This window comes from Microtus pennsylvanicus, chromosome 18, assembly GCF_037038515.1.
Source record: "Microtus pennsylvanicus isolate mMicPen1 chromosome 18, mMicPen1.hap1, whole genome shotgun sequence".
In the NCBI taxonomy this organism is placed as follows: Eukaryota; Metazoa; Chordata; class Mammalia; order Rodentia; family Cricetidae; genus Microtus; species Microtus pennsylvanicus.
Window position 1 is genome coordinate 12102501 of NC_134596.1, and position 21218 is coordinate 12123718.

At 45.1% G+C, this 21218-nt stretch overlaps 1 protein-coding gene across 2 annotated transcripts in view; it reads right to left on the bottom strand.

Moving 5' to 3' along the window:
* Window positions 1-1133: 1133 nt before the first annotated feature.
* The window catches only part of Gabrb3 (gamma-aminobutyric acid type A receptor subunit beta3), a 233840-nt gene continuing 213755 nt past the window's right edge, over window positions 1134-21218 (bottom strand). The window contains exons 7-10 of one of the 2 annotated variants that reach the window (XR_012908342.1): window positions 17990-18142; window positions 13994-14238; window positions 3558-5522; window positions 1134-3527 (exon numbers count right to left, since the gene is read on the bottom strand). Coding sequence is in view for 1 of the 2 variants with exons in the window: in XM_075953121.1 (XP_075809236.1) it covers window positions 5181-5522; window positions 13994-14238; window positions 17990-18142 (740 nt within the window). In the remaining variant the exon portion in view is untranslated. Of the gene's footprint in view, window positions 5523-13993; window positions 14239-17989; window positions 18143-21218 lie in introns of both variants that reach the window. The other variant, XM_075953121.1, reaches the window with a different exon arrangement.

Below are 21218 nucleotides of genomic sequence, written 5' to 3' on the forward strand. Positions count from 1 at the left end.
GAGTGACCAAGAGAAAAATTTTCCCACAGAGATGTCCTCATCACAGACAACAGCTTAGTTTAAGGCATGACCAAGTCAAGACTCCGGAGAAGACTGGAAATACAAAACTCGTTTACATATCAGAATGAGGTTTGCAAATGGTGCTTGTATCACCCCTGACTACACAGCAAGTGGCTGTGCGTGAATGTAGACCAGTTGGTCAGCAGCATCGAGTTAAGAGCGTCATGAGAATCCCTAGGACCCAAGGAGGGAGATGGGGCTCTCACAAACTTGTCAGCATGGATGTGTCTATAATCTAAATCATTCATTTGCTCACTCACTTGTTCACTCTGTGATAACATCTCACTTTCACCGTAGAAACAGCCAGGGAAACTGCTGAAAAATCTCCAAGGGTGGCTATCCAGAGATGGAGAGCTTGTTCCCTGGCTTTCATCACAAAAAAATGCGTGTGTCTTAAAACACTAATTTGAAGACTCGAATAGGTCACTCTTTGTGTCGCTGTTTATCCTTTGAAGTTTAAATTTGAAGCAAAATTGTGATTAATTTTTTCAATATTAAGCACTGAACTTATGTAGTAAGAGGCCACTTGTTCCCGGCTGCTCAGCCCCGAAATAATCACGCAGAAACTATATTATTTGCAGTACTGTTTGGCCAATAGCTTAAGTGTATTTCTGGCTAACTCTTATATTGTAATTTAGCCCACCACTATTAATCTGTGTATTGAACATGGCCGTAGCTTATCGGTCTGTCTCTGGCGGGGCTACATGGCATCTTCTCCCTGACTCCACCTTCTTTTTCCCAGCATTCAGTTTAGTCTTTCCCACCTAACTCTACTCTACTCTATCAGTTTCTTTATTCATTAACCAATAAAAGCAACACATAGACAGAAGGACCTCCCACACCAAACTTCGATCCTCATATAAAAAAAAAACACATAAATTGTGATATTTTGTTTTCAAAGAAACAGTTCTACCATTATCTTAGGCAGTCAGTTTGGGGCTGTAAAATCTTTTTATTTTCACATAACCCAGCTGGACATATGCAATTAAACAAGGTTGGATTGAAATAACACCACACCATTCAACAGCAGAGAGTTAGGGAAGAGAAAATAAAAAAAAAAAACAGACCTCATGTTTGTCAGTTAGTCCTTTTTTAATAAATTTGAATTCATTCAACAAGTTTCATATTGTATCTGTCACTCAATTTTGCTGTTTTTTTTCACGTCAAATAATACGAAAAAATTACATCAATGTGCTTAAGCAAAATCGGGTTTAAGTTTATCTTTACAATGAAATGAAATCGACATGGATATCAATCAGGACAGCAACCGCCTATTCCTACCAGAACAATCCTGTACTTACCTTGAACACATCTACTGACTTGGGAAGTAGAAAAAGGAGTCACGAATGACATGTGTGGGCCATCCCTAGGAGAGGTACCACCAAGTGGGACATGTGTGTGAGCCACTCTGGGAGGTCACTGTCCCAAGGTGAGGGGTTTAGTCATTCAGGAAAACACGGCACCTTTCAACGCAGGAGAAGAGGTAATCAGGCCAAGGCACGCTCGCCAGAGTCCTGGGAAATCCACTCCACCAGGGCAGGTCTTCGCCCCCAGAGACGACGTTACTCTGCTGGAAAGTTCGCACTGACGGGAGAGCCAGTGCTCGTTCCAAGAGTAATCAAATATTTTACCAGTGGTTCAGTTGGCTTACAGAAAATGGCCAGAAATATGAACTCAGTTTCAGGTGGAGGGTTAAAATATAAATTATAGTAGGTTTATGCTTTTAAGCAAGGAGGTTCAAAATTGAACACATCTTTTCAGAATGTGTTCACAAGGGGCAAACACCTACAACTGCCACGTGCCGGTCTCCTTCGAGATCATCTCATTGATGACACTGTCAACTCCATGTTTCAAAACAAGAGAGGAGATTTTGGTGGGAACAGCTGAAGATGTCCCCATGTTGGCATCCAAACGCACAATACTGCAGATGGACATGTCGCTTAAAGCCTCGTGGGAATATTATTATGACATGCTTTCTAGTTCTTCTGAGATTCAGGGGCATTGAATGGATTACGGCATTGGCATCACAACCTCTCAACAGTTCTGGGGTTGGTAATCAGGAGTGACTTTTGTTTTAAAGATGATTCCACTCTGGTCAGCCTTTCTTGGCTGGGACTGATGGAGGAGGGCTCTTGGGTTGTCATAGACACATCTGAAAATGGCCAAATAAGGGGCTATCATCAAGGTGTCAACACCGCGAGCCCTTGGCGAAGCATCTCATCTTAGAAAGACAGTACTACTGAGAAAATTAGTGTTTGTTGAGTTGATGGGAAATGAAGTTTTCTATTCTTAAGAACTCTGGGCATGGGTAACAGCCACCTCCATCACAGGTCCTGGTGGAATCCTGGCATGTGCTCGCCCACTGGCTCAAACAGCTACTATAAAGTGAAGAGAGGCTACCTTACTGGAGCAGGGATCAGACCCCACTCTTCTGCTAGAACAGCCAGAGTTCTCACCTCAACGCTTCTCGCAGCTTTGAAAAATAGAGAAGCCATAAAATAACTTATTAGGACGAAAATGCTTTTCTTCTGAAATGGTGTAAAGCAAACACATACCCAAGAATCTTAAAAATGAGTTGTTTTTTTTTTTTTACAGAATACATGTATGTACTTGTGTGTGTGTGTGTGTGTGTGTGTGTGTGTGTGTATGTGTGTGTGTATAATTACAAACACTACTTAGAGTCTAGCTACTATGGTAACTTCATTGCAGTGTCTATAAATTTGTGGATCCCAGTCTTGGTGCCAAATGCATATAAAAAGCTCAAAAGCTGTTATGACTACACCATGCAAATTTATATCCAGAGATTCCCAGGGAGCGTGTTGCGGTTCTTCTGAGCCCCGTGGAGTTTCTGTCTCTGATAATGTGGGTATCTCAACTATGCATCAAAAAATTTTGAGTCACTTTTCTCCCAGAAAAAAAAAGTCACAGTTCTTAGTATGATAAACTCTCAGTGGCTGACCCCTTCTGCCACATGGCTGGCCTTTGGGGGTCCCTCTTCGACATGTGGCTCACACCTTGAGTGACAGGGTACACAGAGAGATACCTGAAGTATTGAAAGGGATAAGGTCTCGCAAACATTTGCTTTTCTTTAATATGTTACAACGATAAGGCCACTTACAGAATTTTTTTTTCGAATCTGTTTAACTCTTTGTCTCCTCCTACTGTTACCCATGAAAAAGAAGATTTCCAGAGAAAAGCCCAAATTCACGGGCTCATCTCCAGGGAGAAAAGACAGCCAAGGAGCAGTGATTGAAAGAAGACTTAGTAGACAAGAATGGAGGCGGATAAGGGCATCAAATTCAGTCACTGTCCCTAACATAAGATTCTGTGGATTAGCTTTGACCTAAGCTTGGGTTTGGAAAAGTCAGACTCCCACATATTAAGGATTGCTATGGCCACCGAAAAATCAAGTGTGTCAGTTCATGGAGGCAGTCCACACGGCACACATCTTGGGGAGGGTGGTGGTGCTGCCTGTGTGGTAAACGATGGTGCTAGACGTGAGGGTGACGCATGCGTGGGGTGTGGGGGTTATTAATTTAGCAGTTCTTCACTGCAGGTTTTGCTTTTTTATCCTGTCTTCCCAATGCTTCGCTGTGACACCTGCTCACACGACTGCAGTCAGTTTATGGATGCCCGTGATAGAAAGAGTTTACAAAAAATATATCATCTTTGTTTGTCTTTAGAAAGAGCTCATCTAAATAGTAAGTTAAGGTTGCGTCTATGAAACCGGTGCACCTTGTCTTGTTTCTACGAGCTTTAAAAAGTCCAAATACTGATGAGGCTGTGGGTCAGAAGGAACCAAAAGAGACTGTGTTTGTGTCAGGTTGCCCTCCTTGCCTCGGGAACGGTCATGGGTCGTTGTGTGATCGCGGTGTGTACTGGTCGTGTTCCTGCAGAATCCTAGTCAGTCTAGGAGGAGCTGGATGTGCTTATGAGACAATGTCAGTACAGAAATAAAGGCTGTGAGGATGTTTCTTGAGTTTCCAAAAGTGAACAATAGAAACATTTTTAGGTTCAATCTTAATCTCTAGATAACAGAAAGTAGTTCTATCACAGAATGAAAAGTATGACGTCGCATGCTGCCATGGTAGCAAGCAGAGGAAACAAAATCCTGGTAATATACATATGTATGCATATTATGCAAATATATTCATATTAACATACGATGTTATAAGAACGGTAACGTAACTGCAAGGGGGAATCACTCTAGATGGTTTTACCTCAGAGTAACAAAGAACCTGAGACGCCTATGCTTCCAGTTCTACAGAGGACCTAGAGATCTGGACAAAATGGAGAGCACACGTTCGTGACTGGATCTCATTATCCAAACGTGCCATTGTGTTCCCACAAAGACAGTTAAGCTGGACCCACTTCGCGTTAACAGAAATCCCCCTCATGTACGGGGACGGTGGAGTACTCACAATGGGACACCGCTTACTCCCGGTGAGGTTGCAAGAGATGGACTCTCAGACACGAGCGTGGGAGCTACCTACCGGTGAGGATCAGGTAAGAGAGCTGCCAGAGACTCGCCTCGTCTGCTAACCCCGACACAGAGAAGCAAACCTGATGAAACAAGCCCGTCACACAGAAGCCAACAAGCCTTGGCTGCAAACCGAAAGAGAGGATATGAGGCGTACAACTTGCGCTGTGGGAGTTCCCAAAGATTAGCTAAGAAATTCCTTCCTGGTTTTTCAGAGAAAATATCGAACTTAGGATAATAAAAGACACACTTTGGGATGACTGTGTTTCGCACCCTCAGTCTTGAGGCATAATATTTAGATACTTGTCCCTTTCAATTAGAAAAAGAAAGAAAAAAAAAGCTATGACTTTCTTTAATATGCATCCTGTGTTAAATTGTCCATAGTTGCAAAATGTACGGCATGTGTGTGTATTTGCCTTATGTACGCAGATAGTCACACCTGCGTATATAAACATATACACATACATCCTCACATACACGTGTCTTTTATATATATGCTGAGAAAGTTCACATATATATACAATTGTGTGTGTGTGTGTGTGTGTGTAGGTGTGTGTGTGTACTGGTATAAAAACTTGACAGGCAGGGTAATATTTCACTCAGTGTTAAATGGAGTCTTTGAAAAATCAAGTACAGTCACTCAGTTAACATAGTACAGCCAGTAAACTAAGTTGAAAAGGGAAAAGGTGAAGGGAAACACGATCCGGGACCATCTGTCTATGGCATTCACATCGGTGAGATCGGGGATTTTGATCTTGAGCTGTGAAGACCTCCTCCGTAGGTGGGTCTTCTTGTGCGGGATGCTTCTGTCTCCCATGTACCGCCCGTGCCCTTCCCTGGGCATGCTCTGTTTCCTATACTGGATTCCTGAGTTGTCAAAGGATATTGCTGAATTCCTGGTGTCTCCGACGCCGCCTGCGACCTCATTCATTTCGTTGTGAACCTCCAGCGATGTTAATAGGATGTTCCCATGAGCATCCACCTAAGTGGAGAAAAGAGACACCTTTAGGAGCTGGCATGCCCATTCGTTTACTTTTATATACAAGCCCAGGACAGAGTGATGTTACAGAATCATCCAATGTCATTTATGAGAAGGCGTCCATCTGTCAACCCTTTGCCGCATTTTATAGGAAAATACCATTTTGGAACTTTAACTGCAGCTGACAGACGGCATTTCCTTTACTTGAAGGTTCATACAGAGGCCACCAAAGAAGAGAAATGGCGCTTTAGCAAACTGATATTTCATGTTATACATCAGAATCCCTACTGAGGAGAACACCAAAGCACCAACCCCTACTAGGATTTTACCTCTGTGCTAGTAACCCTTTGGAATTGGGCAGGGTGGAAATGGTGGAGCCCTTCCTTCCTCGGCCGCTCTTCAGCAGGTACCATCCGATCTAATGGCAATGCCACAATACCTGTGCCCACTCAACCTCTCTTCCCAATGGTTGGCTCATGAGACCTCACAGTCCCGGATGGAGGTGAGCATGGCACAGGAGAGGCGACAACAGAGCCCTCACGCACATAGCTTTCCTAGGCGTGCCTTGGTAGGATTACTCCCTTTTATTCCTATGCTCTGTGGTTAACCTCTTACTGCCCTACTGGTAACTTAAGCTCCTTTTAGAGATGGCCGAGGACATGTGACATTTGGTACCCGCTGTGGCTTCCAGTAGACACGGGGTCATTCTTAGGACGTTAGCTTGCTCTCTTTGGAAGGCTGTCCTTGGAACCGGGTCCAGCATCTGCTAAGGATGCTGACTTTCCCCCAGCACTTGCTAGCCTGCTAGCCCAGTCGTTGAAGATTTAAATTGCCAGATTACCATGGAGAAGCCCAGGGACGGTCCCGATGGTGCTTCTGGTGACTGCTGGGGTAGATACAGGTGTAGGCCCCTGCCTCTTTGTGGCCTTGGCAGATGTCTTCTTTTGCCAGGGCCACATTTAAAGTAGCAAATTTCTTTCCACAGTAAAGTCTGACTTTGAAATAATCAAGTTTCATCCTTGTTAATACAGCTTTAGACCTTTGGTGACAGTGCCAGGAGAATGCTTGCTTTTTTAGGCTGCTAAAAAATTTTCAGCAGCCTTTCTGTGGCTTGGGGCGGGGTGGGGTTCCCTGGTGGAATTCCTCCTGGGATCAGACTGTAACTGGCCTGGCCTGCTTCCCTGAGCACTCAGTTCCTGTATGTTCTCCCATCCCCGGCCTTCCTTTTCCCTGGAGGACTGTGTGATACAGCTGTGTCCCCTTTTCTTCCCTTGTCACTGGCTAGCCTACCCTTTGTTTTAGGGCTAGATTCATGGGTGGTGGATTTTCCCATGAGCCACTAGTGGTCCTGCAGAATCTTACAGATGTGTTAATTTTTGTCTTCCTGGTTTTATAGAAGGCATCCCTTACTCTCATTAGAAGTGTTAAGCTGAATGAGGTGGGCAGAGAGTGTCCCGACGCCTACCCAGGGAGAGATGGGCAGCCACGTGAAGCACTGAGTGGGGGAAAGAGCATAGAGTCACAGCTATCAAGGGCACAGCGGCCAAGGCTCGTGAAGGAAAAGCTGCAGCTGGAAAGGCCACTCAGGCTCTTGGCATGGAGTTGCTCACAATCCTGTTTGAGAATACCTCTCGGTATTAACAGTATTAGCTGTGCCCTCGCTAGATCAATTCTCATTTGCCAGAGCTTGTGAGCGTGTTCCGAGGGGACTCTGGAGATGAGCTCAGAGGTACAACCCTCAAGGCAGACCATCTTGAATTGCTGGTTGCACCCGATATCCTTACGTATTCTTTCCTAAGCATAGTAGAGAACGTTTCCTGCTAGAAGCAGAAGGCAGGAGATGAATGCGCAGCCTAAGGAGGACTCACTTTACGTTTGGTGGGAGGACTGCGCACTCTTAACTCGGTCACTTTGGTTTTAGCCTCGAGAGGGGGGCTACCCCCTCCTTAGTCCTACCCTCTTAGTGCTTTTTACCTAAAAGGTGCCTGATAGAAACGAGTACTGCTTTACCCTGGTTAAATTTATGGGAATCTGCCATAGCAACTCTCAATAGTACTATAGGATGAGGGGAAACCTGATGTACGCATTTGTCTAATATGCAAAATAACACAGGAGAAAAAAAACAAAAGGAGAGAGGCCATTTTTAGGCCAAAGTATGAAACACATCACAAGCAAAGCCCCAAAGTAAAGAGTTCTGTGTAAGGTAAACCAGCTGAATTAACTCAGGTTCTCAAGATGATGAAGCCACGCGCAGTACGCCTATCGGTGGGTGGAGTTCTTGGTGCTTTTGCTCTGCCATTATCATCTTTCCACTGTCTAATTAATCATAACAATAGAGGATACTTGGTGATAAATGGGAGGTAAATAAGAGACTGGGCCTGTAAGGGTTTCGGTAGGTCTTGCTAAGAAACTCCAACCCTATGCTTGAAAAATGCAATGTGAAAAGTAGTCTCTAAATGCCCACGACGAAAACTGAGGATTCTGAAGTACATGCTTGCAGGGTCAGGAATAGAAGCTGAAATTGAGATGTGACAAGGGAGTCCATGACCAATAGCAGTCTGGAAAAAAACACTAGCAGTGTAGACGGATGCTCTCTTTCTGCTCCTGGACAGAGCCCGGAGTCTCTTTTTGGTCTCTGAGTGGCTCGGGTGCCTGCAGCAGAACCAGCAGCTTGGTTCTGTATCTTGGCAGTTCTGATTTGTGTTGGCATTTTGTCTGTTTTTTCAAAGCAGGGTCTCAGTCTAGCCTAGGCTAACTAAGAACTCACTCTGGAGCACAGGATAGCCTTAATCTTATGGCAATCCTTTGACCTTAGTCTCCTACATGCTCAAATTACAGGTGTAGGCCATGACACTGGCCTTTCTTCTTGGACGTTTGAATGGAGGAGGAGGAGAGAGACAGTTCCTCTCTCTGACTCCATCCAGACTTGAAGACTCAGATGCACGCAGAGTTAATGATACTCGTGTGTTGATCTCACCGAACTGAGAAAGTTGGTTCTGTTCGGGCTTTGCATTGTCCCTCATTTTTTTGTCTCCCAATCTTCTCTTGGAATGATAGATAATAACACCTTCTCACGGACAAAGGCTGTTTGCTGCCTTCAAAGCCAGAGAGACTGTTGTGGGATTTTTCCAGACTGAGCTGATGGTGGTTCCAGCAGGAGGAGGCAGCTGAAGTCACAGAGGAATTATGGAGTGGCTGAAATGAAGAGGACAGTGAAGGGCTCTGCCCCTCACGCCCTCTGGCAGCATGGCAGGGGCAAGGCTCAGCTGTGAGAGAACCTTGGCCACACCCACTCGCTCTACCTAGAAGGGGCAGCTTGAACTCCCTCTCCTGGGGCAGGAAGGAGCCTGTGGCTGAACAGGTCTCAGCACACAGGATAGTCAAAAGCAAGCGTGCAGGTCGGGTCCTGGCTCACTAGTGCTGCCTCTCTCTGGTGTAGCCCAGAGTGTTCTACGGCATAAAGGATTTGTGCGGGTCAGGAAAGGAGGGAGGCTCACAAGGCGTCTTGACTTAGAGGGGGACTGAGAAGGGACTCGGCCAGGTAAGAGCTGTCATTTAGTTTATTCCATCACTTCATTTGACTCCAGTGAAGATGGCCATCGTTCTACCCAGTACCTGGCTTTAAATCACAAAGACAGTACACTCACCATGTACTTATATTAAGTGAGATCCACATGAAATTGGTTTACTTCTTTTTCTATGTTCAACATTTTAGAGATGCACGTACATGGTAAACTACTTTGTCCCCGAAGTTGAGGCACAGGATATCCCAAAGGGGAGGCACTGACTTTTTAAAGTACTCAGAAAACTTACTCTTCTCCATAGTAACAAATCACTTGCTACATTACTGAGCATTTCAGAAAGCTTAGCAATTTTCCTCCAAGGTAGAAAGTACACTGAAAATGTTAGTAGCTATGGAAACATATTCCTCTTCCCTGGCTATTTTTAGAGAAGAAAACAGAGATAAAGGGTCGTGAGCCACCTCTGTGCCTCACTAGAGACGTACACCAGGGGCCTGCATTATTTGGGGTCATTCACGAAAATACAAGTACACACTTGCTTACATCCGGGTTGTGCAGGCCAGGCTATGGACCATGAAGAGGAAAACAGGGATGCCTCCTCCCAAGCAGTCTCCTAGGCGGGAACTTCCAACAATCAACAAATACATTTCACGAAAGAATTTCAAACTCATTTCTAGTTATCAAAACACAATACGGAAAAGTTCCTGTTTATTTTTTATTTTTTTTTTATCCGAATCGAAGGAATCCAAGTGAACAGGTATGTGGCGGAGCTGATCCTCCCAGGCCAGTAGGAGCAGATAAATGCCACCTGACATGAGCATCTGCCAGAGTGGAATCAGGTGTGTGCATTCTAGCAGAAGCAAGAAACTGTTAGAGGAAATCATTTAAGCGATCTGCCATTGCACACGGACAGAGAATGTGCCGGACGGTGAGCAAACAACAGTGTTTGTGGCATGGAATGACGGAAGCATTTTTCACTGATAGGGGAAAATAAGGATGATTCTATGGGGAGGGACATTTGACTTGCGGGTTGAAGAAAGAGAAGACGTCAATCAAGAGCTGAGGCAAAGCAGAGGTGGCATTTGTGACAGGTCAGAATCCACACAGGGGACAGAAGATATGAGAGAGAAGGTTGATGTCTTGCTATCTAGGGACACATCTGTGAGTCAGTGTCCTGTCTTCTCTAGATCCCTGTGGCCACCGTCATGTGTTTGGGAAGTGATTGGATGAAGGTGGGGGGCTGTTTCTCTGAACTTCAGTGAAGAAAACCTAGCCTGAGAGAGACCACGTTTCCTTAGGAACCTGTTAGTCGTTTGCAAATTAAAGAATAAAACTTGACCAGTTGGTAAAGTTCTCTTGGGCCCTCTGAATGTTGAAGACAAGCCTGTAGCTGCCTGAGGAGTCTCCTGAGATGGGACTCAAGAAACAGTCTTAATTTTTCACAACTCTATTCCAGAGAGGTTGAAACCCTACAATGGCAGCATTATCAAAAATAATACTAATTATAGTATGCAAAAGAATGCAATCATATATTAAATTATATCTCAGCTGAAAACAGCTTGGCTGCTTTACTTACTGAGTTACTGTTACATGGGTTTGGTTTAAACGTAAACCAACACGCAGAAAATTGCCGACATTTTTGTCTGATATGTTTCAAGAGTATTAAAATTTCTTAACCTTTAGACATCTCATTTTTAAAATCAACGTTCCTAAAAGAGAAGGTGACCACTTCCTCTTGTCCTTACCTCTAGAATGTAAGTCTCATTTCTAGAGAAAGGAGTGGCTGTGGGGCTCTAAGGCTGACGTGCTGTTTTCAGAAAGACAGGTGGCTTGTAATTTTTAAAGTGCTGCATGAATTCTTGTTATTTTGAAGGGTCCAGCTCACACTGACTATAATTACATCCACTAATTTCAAGGTGGCTTTTTTTTTCTGCTGTGAACCTGGACAGGTGCAGCTTTCCAAAATTAAAAACACTGAAAACATCTCATCCAGAAAATATCACATAAGAGTTTCTCTTTCCTGGGCTATGTCACTAGGCTGACACTCAGTCAATTCTTCACTTGCCTTCCAGATTGCAGTCAAGTGAAAATTTCTGGTTTTAGAAGAACAAGACAAGATTTGCCATTTGAGGGTGGCACCAGCTCTCCCTGCTCACTAAGAATAATGTTGAGTCTGTGAATCTGATTCTTGACATGAATTATTGCTTTGCCTGGCAAATGGGGCATAGGGCCAATTGCTGGTACCCCTCCCCCCCATACACTTGTGGCTGTGTCGTGTCATGACTTTAAAAGACCATGCCAATGAGTCAATCCTCAGATACCACAGGATTTACAAATGCAATGTGTGCGTTATGACCAAAGGCTTGCTCTCGGGTGTAGTAGCAGGCCTGGAACAAACAGGCAGTATGCGTAGACAAATTCAAGTGAAATGGCTTACACTGTACCAAACGGAGAAACCAGAAGAAGAAAGAAACATTTGGAACATGTATGTATTACGTGTGAAGTTACGATATTGTGTGACCACTAAGTCTACGGAAAGCTTGCTTACGGTTTGGCAGCCGGGTCAGTAAGAGTTTGCCAGCAGTTGTTGGCAGCTGGTGGCCTGAAATGCCTCCAGGGCACTCTGCCCATGACAGAGCCATGGGGAAGGCCCTTTGCTTAGGAAAGACAGTAAGAAGCAGGGTCCCTGTTAGGGAAAACGACTGGCTGTGGCTGGTCACACTGATAAGCAGAGTCAAGCCTTGTCACTGAAAACTTAAAAGAGACTGTTTGGATGGACCCCTCAGGCCCAGCCTTTTCTGTCTGGAATCAAGTCTATGGCTCTGGTGTTTCTCATACTCTGCAACCTGCAAACTGGGGGGGGGGGAGGGGGGGTGTCCTATGCCTACTTAGAAATATCAGCAAACTCTTAAGAGAGGGAGGAATATGTTTAACGCGGAACTGTGAAAGCATCAAATAGATGTCCAAAATGAGAATCCCTGGTGTTTATGTGCTGGCTTCCAAAGCTAAGAATGGAATGAGAGCTGTGTATTCAGAAAACTATGAATATATAGAGGCCTCCCTGAAACAGCTCAGAAAAAAAAAAACATTTATGGGGGAAAAAAACCTGAAAATGGATTCCTAAGTCAATTAGAATTTCCTCTGCTTCTAATTCATATTCTTTATACATTCTGATCATTTTACCCACAAATGCTACTGGCTTGAGTGTTTCCTTTAAATTTTGTACTTTATACTCCCAAGAAGGTTTCCGAACAATGATGCTTTGAAGGCTTTAAACAGTCCCGTTTAGCGAAAAGGAAAGAAAGTGGCGATTGTCAAACACAGAAGAAAGTGGAAAGAACACTGATCATGTGTGCAGTTGTCCATGCGCTCGGCCACGGAGATAACATGGCATGATTAATTCCCGTTTCCTTGGAAACACCAAGGCCAAGACATCTTGTGTATTCATAGTACAGCATGATCTCCATAGAAACCTAACAGTCTGGAACAGAGTAGATTCTCAAGGAAGATATTGAAGATAATTTTGTCTGTGGAAAACCTAGTTCTATTCAGAGACCAATTTCATCTGTTTTTACAGACAGGAAGGGGCCGTTTCCACACGCTTGCAGGACTCCATCCGGTCCTGCACCTTTGCCATCCCATGTCAGGCAGCATTGGGGATCCATGCTGGCACAGGTGCACAGAAGAAGGAAAGGAAACCTCCAAGGGCTTGAAAAACACGTAGATTTTAAAACCCGAATTAAACAGCACAGCAAAAAGAAAGGAACGAAGGAGTAAGTCCATATTTAACCTGGTAGGTGTGGGGGCCAGCCATGATAAGCTAAGTAAAGGAAGTTCTTTATTTCCAAACATTATCACCTGCCAGAGTAGGACTCAGCCACTAATAAGTTTAACAAGAGGCCTGAGTCTCAATAGTTTACCCTGAAGCAAAACCTGGTTGCAGGAAGAACCACAAGCTGAGATCACCTGACCACCACCCAAGAACAGACCATCCAAAGGAAATGCCTACGGTGCCAACTACTGTAGATAGGATCACCTGCCAGCACACACTCACCTGGACACCCCTAGACAAATGTCAGCCAATCAGGGGTCCTGAACCTCAGAAAGCCCTCAACCCCACCTTTACCACCATAAAAATCCAACTCTAACTGAGCTCGGGGTTCTCCATTTATTCCAATACGTTGTATGTGCAGATTGATTGAGTTTGCAAACTTGCATAAAATAAAGGCTCTTTGCTTTTACATACAGGACTTGGTCTCCTTGTTGGATTTTGCGGGAACTTTGCAGATTTGGGCATAACAGTAGAAATGTATTATTGAGGATTTGAGGAGATGAAGACATAAAAGGGTACATTTTAAGAAACTGTAACATTTCACTGTAATCTCATTATACTAACATAACGCTTTTATGAGTACATGTATTCAAGGCCTGGTCCCTTTGGGACCGGCAGGGGAGCACTCCTGCGCTGGGTGGGAATCTGTGCTGTGCAGAGACCACAGCCAGCAGCTCTGCTAACCTCCTGAGCCTTCGCTGCCTGGGGCATTCATGTTTAATGTTCTCCTCGTGGGACTGGGACCAGCAGAAAGGATGGACCAGGGAGGTGACTCCCTGCTACACTGCTTACCATGGGGGCAAGCTGCATGAGTGAACTGGTAATCTTATAATTGGAGGAATATTGAGATCTTTTGAAAAAAAAAAGGTATTTTCCATGTCAGACAAGAGCCCTGCATTCTAGAGTACTGGTCATTTCTGATTCTGTTCTTTTTAAGGAAGGTGGGAAGGGAAGCTGGCCTCCTCGACGCCTGTTCCAATGTTGGATCGATAGGAACCCTGAAGGCTTGCCCTAGGAGCCTTTCACAGTATGCTGGGTAGGGCTCCCTGCCCAGCTCCGAGGGGATGAGCTGGAAGGTTAGAAACTGTGGGGCTGGAATGCCCAAGCTGTAGAGAGCCTACCCGGTTGCTTTCACTCTTGGAACGGTCATTCTTGGCCTTGGCAGTCTTCTCTGCGAGCTTCTTCTGCCTTTGGGGACCTCTTCCAAAGAAAATGTAGTTGACGAAGGCGTACTCCAGAAGGGCCAGGAATACAAAGACGAAACAGCCCATCAGGTACATGTCGATGGCTTTGACGTAGGGGATTTTGGGCAGAGTCTCCCGAAGGTGAGTGTTGATGGTTGTCATGGTGAGCACAGTGGTGATCCCTAGGGGACAAACACAGTATGAGTATGTCATCCCAGATCCCAGCCTCCCTTCTGCTGCAATGCCTTCTAAGAATGTCACCGGAACAAGCCATGTGTCTTGTGGCAACCACATCACACCTTGGAGCAGCAAGCAGACATTTCCACTTGGGAAGCAAGCCTGCAGTGGCCTCACCCAGCCACTCCTCAAACACAGTGAAGGGTGTCTGGCGAGAGCAGGAGGCAAGATGTCTGGGTCATCTCGAAAGAATGTTCTCCCTCGAGGTTTAGAACAAATGTAGGCAGTCCCAGAATGTAGCGTAAGAACTGAGTGCCTGGCTACAATACACTGGGAGACTAACAGTGGCTTGTGGCCACAGGGACCTGGTCACCAGGAAAGCTAAGAGTGACTGCCTCTCCTATTCCAGGCCTTTCTGGAAAGCAGAGGCTGAGAGGTCATTTTTGATTAGGGGAAGAACCAATTCTAAGTTCAAAGACGAAGGGCCAATAGAGCCAAGTGCACAGAACAGGTTCACTCTGGATCCCTTTCTCTGAAGTGGAAAAGAGTACCCACAGGCTGGGTGGAAAGGCTATCTCAGAGGGACGAGGGAGAATTCTGCTCCTGTCTGGAGTCTCTCAGCTATTTACAAAGCTCAGTGTTGAGGATTCCTGTCTGTATGCGGGAGCCGGCTGTAGTCCTTAAGGCCAAATAAGCATCACATTGTGTATCCTCCCAGAGCAGGAGACATAGCTCCTTCTAGACAGAGAATACAAATGAAGAGAGTGGAGGCCACAGTGACCAGAGGACATGTTGAGTAGAGACATGACTAGGTCTCGTGGAGCACAGGGAAGCTGTGTGTGAGTGTGTCACTAACCTCTGAATATGCCACAGCAAGAACAAGCTTGGAACCTGTTATTTTACAAAAGGAAGATGCTTGGAGGCCCAGCTCAAAGGGCCAGCCTTTTCCACTAGTGCAAGCCACATTCCTGCGTGTGGGCTGAACACTTGCCTTCCCTTCTCATGTAAGGATTACTTCCCTAAGAAGGCGCTCAGAGGGAAGAGACTGGCAGTAATTTTTTTTGTTCTCTCTCTCTGTCTCTCTCTCTCTCTCTCACACACACACACACACGTGCATGTTAAAGTACACACACGCACACACACACAATACCACTTGTGTGGCTGAAGCCATGAGGTAGCACTGGCGTGGTGTCTGCGGTAGAACCAGGACTGTGGGGAGGGTTGATGTTTACTCTCTCAGCTTGCAGCCCTCTGGGTGCCCATTGGCACTCAGAGGCATGCCTGATCACCTTGTGGTTCCTAGAGCCGGCCTGGGGCTATAGAACGCAGCCTCTCATAAGGGGAAAGCAGCAGAGAAATAAGGTAAGGGCTTCTTCGGCACCCTCTTCTGACCCTAGGAGACTGCTAACAGCACAGAACAATGGAGAAACGAGAGACTATTTTTACGCATAATTGCAAACCACGGTTGCTTGTGAGATGTTTGGAAATCTCAGATGTCAGAATATTTTAAGACTTCCTTGAACGTTGCATTCATGTGCACCTGGGGACTTTTAAAAATTTGAATGTGGCAATGGGATAATTACAGTTTATGGATAAATGTGAAAAATGCCACGCAAGAGCTACAAAATTAGACTTTCTCACCATTCTTCCAAAACGTTGCCACGTTCGCCACTACTGTTTTCCCACGCCCAGGAGGCGATCGCCAGCAGCTGTCTGCTCAGCAATGGTAGAAGGGTGTCCCCTTGGTGGCCTCCCATGGTGAATGGCAGCACATTGGTTGTGTGAACGAGTGGAGAAGATGGCAACCACTCAAGAAATCAAACGGTAGGGCAAGTGTCATAGTAACTGTCTTTTGAAAGCTAGCAGCCCCCCCCCCAAAAAAAAAGAAAATACAGAATCCCCTCTGAGGGTGGCCAATGACCTGTTCGGTTCTTTCTTGGAAAGCCCCCACTGACTCTAGGATCGCAGCCATCTGTGGTCCTCTGGGAATGAGGTTCACTAGGTGTCTGGAAATACCCTTTCTGGTATAGCCCTGGTACCTGCCGCTTAAGACTCCAATGATTGCCTGACTCCGTAGCCCTCCAGAGGCAAAGCCTGCATAGCACACCATGCTAGCAGAGTCCCTAAGACATGATTTGAGCTTGGATCAGCAAGACACCCAGAAGATGTGGAAGCGAGTTCCTTCACCATGATGAAACTGGATCGCTGCCGTCCACTTCTGATAGATGACTTGTTTCTCATCGTGGTGATATTTTTATAAGCAAGCAGGTACTTAGTCTGTGGGAGCAGGCAGCGCGCAGAGGGTCACATCTGCTGGATGCTTCATCCTTGCCACGCCTGATGATTGTATCTCTGTGGCTCTTTCTCGTTGCTGTAACAACTGTCCAGCAGCAGAGTCGCTATGAAGCTCATGACATTTCAGGGTAGATGAGCCTTTCCCAGGCTTGGGGGTGGGGGATTCCCAGAGATTTTTCATCTGTTTACATTTTTTTTCTCATAAAGAGAGAACTTCAAACTGTATAAACTAACAACAGCAGCACCTGGATCTGTCCCTACAAATTCAGTCTCTTCATTTAGCAGATGCAAAGAAAAAAAATCAACTGGTCTAGAAAAGAGGCATCTAACGATATTAAAAATACAAAGAAGTAAAATCTGCAGACAACCTCTGCACAGAAATGTACGATTTAAAAAGTCTTTCCCTTAAGAAATACTTAACAATTTAGTACGGAGTTCTTAGCCCTTGGGTACTTGATTCTTTCCAGCGTGTTCTTTTCTACACGGGATAACTGCAGGAAACTTCAGAAGATGTCTAGCCCAGGAGACACGTGTGCAAGTTACACGGTTTGCAGATCTAGCGCAGGCATGCACACATGCACGCTGTGTTAGAAAATAAGAAGGCTGAGGCTGGAAAAATACAGGAGGAGAGAGGGAGGCCTGGAGGCCTGGAGGCCTGGACTGCACCTCCGGGTTAACGGCTTTACCAGCAAATGTGCTGCTAGCTCTTTCCCTGCAGATTTCCCTGCGAGAGCTCCATTGTGAGTTTCCTCCTCAGAAACTGTTTGAACCCAGAGAAAGGCTGGTCTGGGCATGGTTCATCACCTCTACTACTGATGTGTTTATGCAATAACTTTGTTCATAAAGTTTCATAATAATCAGCTGAGCAGAGAATAGTGTTCCTGAAAATATAAGCTTTCCTTTAATAAGCAAATCCTGAAAAAACAATGTCAGAACCTGTATGTTGCATATCAATTCACAATCTTATTACTAAATAACCAATGGGCAGCAAACTTCACTAGGATTCTTGGGAAATTACTCATAATTAGTTGCTTATTTTAATGCTCATTACATTGTGTAATTTCAATTATGTGCTATAATATCTGACGATTTTCCCCATGACTTGAAAGAGAAGAAAGCTCAAATAAATGAAATTTTTCTGTCGGTGGCATCCTCTTGACCAGGAAATATTACTCCTTAATTTAAAATCAAGTGTCAAAAACAGTTCTACGATGCAAATATTCTGACAACATATTTTCCCTTTCATAGGCATGGAAATTCACATTTAAGCCTTATAATTAAATTAACACATCAAGGGACTCAAGCGTGAAATTACTGTTTGCAGACAAAATGTGGCTTGGTGGGGGGAGCTGGTGCCAGGATACGCACAGACTGTGGTTGCATTCTGTCCTTTCCCTTCCCTTCCCACCGTAACGAGGTGGTCACTTCACCCTTTAGAGAGGACTTAACAGCAGCACATACCAAGGGCAACTCGAGCAGCGGAGGCATCGTAATTGATCCAGAAGGACACCCACGAGAGGATGGTGATCAGGATGGAGGGCATATACGTCTGAAGAATGAAGTAACCAATGTTTCTCTTCAACCGAAAACTCAACGAAAGTCGAGGGTAGGCACCTACAGCAAACACAAGGGCACAGTGAGGAGCCACAGCAGGCGGTCCGGTCCCACTTCTGCTTCCAGAGGTCAATGGCATGCACCCAAACACTCTAGGAACTGGGAAGTGGCCCACACTACCTTGCAGTTTGCAGTGATATTTATAAAGGAGGGGAGAAGGAGTGTCTATCAGTTTGAAGATAAGAAACAGCGAGGACGCGGCTCTAAGGCAAAGGCTCAGCTGAGAGCCATTCCTGAGGAGGTTTTAAGATTGGAGTACAGAATAACAACGGATAGGCTGCTTGGGTTTTCACTGATGACTCTTTACTTTTTATCCTTTGAAGTGAAAGACACTTTGGTACAAAACTTTACCAGGCCAAACGGCTGTGTCAAGTCCTGCCATCTGCCCATCCAGAGGATTGGAGCCACGGGCTCCGGACTACAGGATCAAGGCTAGTTCAATCACACATAGAGCTGGGAGGTAGGAGAAGCAAATGGAGTCCCGGGGAGAACTGTGCTGCACACTACGGTGCCTGCTGGACCAGCAATAGCACGAAGGAGAGCCTTAGAGGAGCACCTTCTAGAATGCAAACTCCACTAATCACCTGGGATTTGTATCCTGGGCTCCAATCACCACAGTCACCAGCAGTGCAAAAGCAGAGCCTTGGGAGACCACATTAACATGGCATTGGTCCGCCCTTTTCTGCATTGTTTATCTCAGAATAGGCAAGTGTAACCTATTGCTCCCTCCTTCAACACCAAATCACCAGCTCTAACTGCTCCAGCCGTCCCGGCTCCATGTCTCCTGGGTTGGAAGGAGGCTGGCAAAGGAGAAGGCCAAAGGCACATTCTAACCACCTACTTCTTGATCCCTCCCCCAGTCTGTTGAGGGACGGGCGTCTCCACCCGAGAGAGCCTGACCAGAGCATCTTAGACTTTGCCACACCACCTCTCTTAACTGAGAAATGGTCTCAGGCTTTTGCATATACAAGTGCATAGTCAATGTTTACTTCTCAGGAATCACTAAGAAGTCCAGTTGAAAAGAAATCTTTGATGTGAGTAATTTTATTGTTTATTGAAGAAAAAGCATGCCCACCCACCAGTGAGATGAATGCACCTACTAATTAATTGTTATATAAAGAACAGAATTCTGGCTGACTATTGATGCTGCAAGGCAAAGGGCATCTTGAATGCTTTCAGAGTTCAGCAATGTCTTATCCTCCATGTTCTGAATGGCACTTCCATAAATATGTACAAAATATCAGGAGCATGTTTAAGGCCATATCCGAAAGTTAAGAATTCCACCCGAAACTCAATGACTTTTATGAAACTCAAGCAGGAATTTTAAAATCCAAACATTCAAGCAGAATACAACCCAAAGATGTATTAGTATATATTACTTACATCTGAGGAATAACGCTACAAGATGAAAATATCTTGTTTTGCATAATTAAACCATTGTTTCTAAAACACTGGAAAACTTGGTATGTGCAACTCAAACACTGCAGTTCCTAACATGCACGGTCCTGCGTGTGAGCCCGAGTGTTCTAGGCAGCATTCAGTTGGCACTGTGTGGTATTGACCGCACACACAGTGCGAAGTCATGTGTGTGTGCACAGAACCAAGGCCGCAATGAAGAGGGGGAATGCAGCCCATCCAAGCACTGAGAAAAACAAACAAAACAAAACAACCCCCCAACAACAACAACAAACCCACCACAGATTCATTCAACCGTTGACCTTGAGTTAATCTCGTTCACTGCACACTTAAGAAACTTTTCCTGTTGAAAACCTCAGTTTTAAAGGCTGTAGCTTACAACCTAAGTTTCAGGTGACCGTGACTTTCCTATATTTTCGCTTCAAGACTGGCAGGTTTCTATGTTCCCACAGCCTGTACCTGTCTTTTCCACACTTGGCCCCGGGCTCCTGTCTGTTTGTCGTTGCATGCATGTCTTCTGCAGCAGGATCACTCACTCATACGGCTATTATTTTATGTGAAGAAGTCTTGTTTTAGCCCATGACTGCCTCCTTTACTGCTACCCACACTTCCAGACTGAATTACACAAAAAGTAAGCAAACCATTTACTAAACTCGGCATTTAAAGACTAGCTGCATGGAACTTCCTCCGTTGTTTCTAGGGTATCTATCTGTGCAGTTTGCTTTGAGAGGCCTGATCAAATGCACATATCAAGTTGTCAACAGAACATCAACACTGTCATCGATGAGGCACAATATGTGCAAACACAATTCGGATTCTTCCCAGTTTCCCACCAAATACATATACATGAAAACTGGTTTATAAATAGCCATTCCCGACTGGTGCGGAGTTAGGTGATTTCCACTTCTGAAGAAGCTATAAATAATCTTCTCAAGGACGACTTCGTGCAGCGCTCTTGTGTTAGCCTGATTCCGTAGTGCTGCCGGGCTAGTGCATGGGGCTTCTTCTGACAGCTACTAGCTTACTTTGTAAAAGGGGCCCAGTGCGCATTGTCCCCACCAACACTTTCTTCAGCTCCTACCTCCTGTCGCGAGCATGGCCCTGATGGTGCTTCTTCACTTTTAACAACCCCCATAATCATTTTCTAGGGAAGAGGTCTACCACTGAGCTACATTCCCAACTGTAATTTCGTTAGCTGGGTATGTCTAATGTGTTGCCTTGCTCTCTATAGTTAATCTTTCTGTCTCATACTTGTCTTCTCAGCTCAGCTTTCTGCTTCACATCTTCATTTTCGAGCTGTCTGCACAAATCCTCGCTTGGATGGTAGGTGAGTATTTCCCCAGTAATATGTTTCAAAACCTCGAATGGATTTGAATGCGGACTTGGAGACACTTACCTTTTTTGTGTGTAATTATATGTTTATTTATTTTTCCCTCGTGACTGCTGTGGGATGGATGCAGGGGCTCAGGACTTCTGGGAAGTACCCCGTGCTGAGTTTTACTTCCGGCCCTGGTTCCAAAGATGTTTTTCTACATGGAGTCAGTGTCTCTGTAGGTTGGTAATGCTAGCTTTGAACTTGTGATTCTCACTTTCTCAGCCACCCCAGAAACTAGGATTACAAGGATATTCCACCACACCCGATTTCTTATAATTTCTCAAC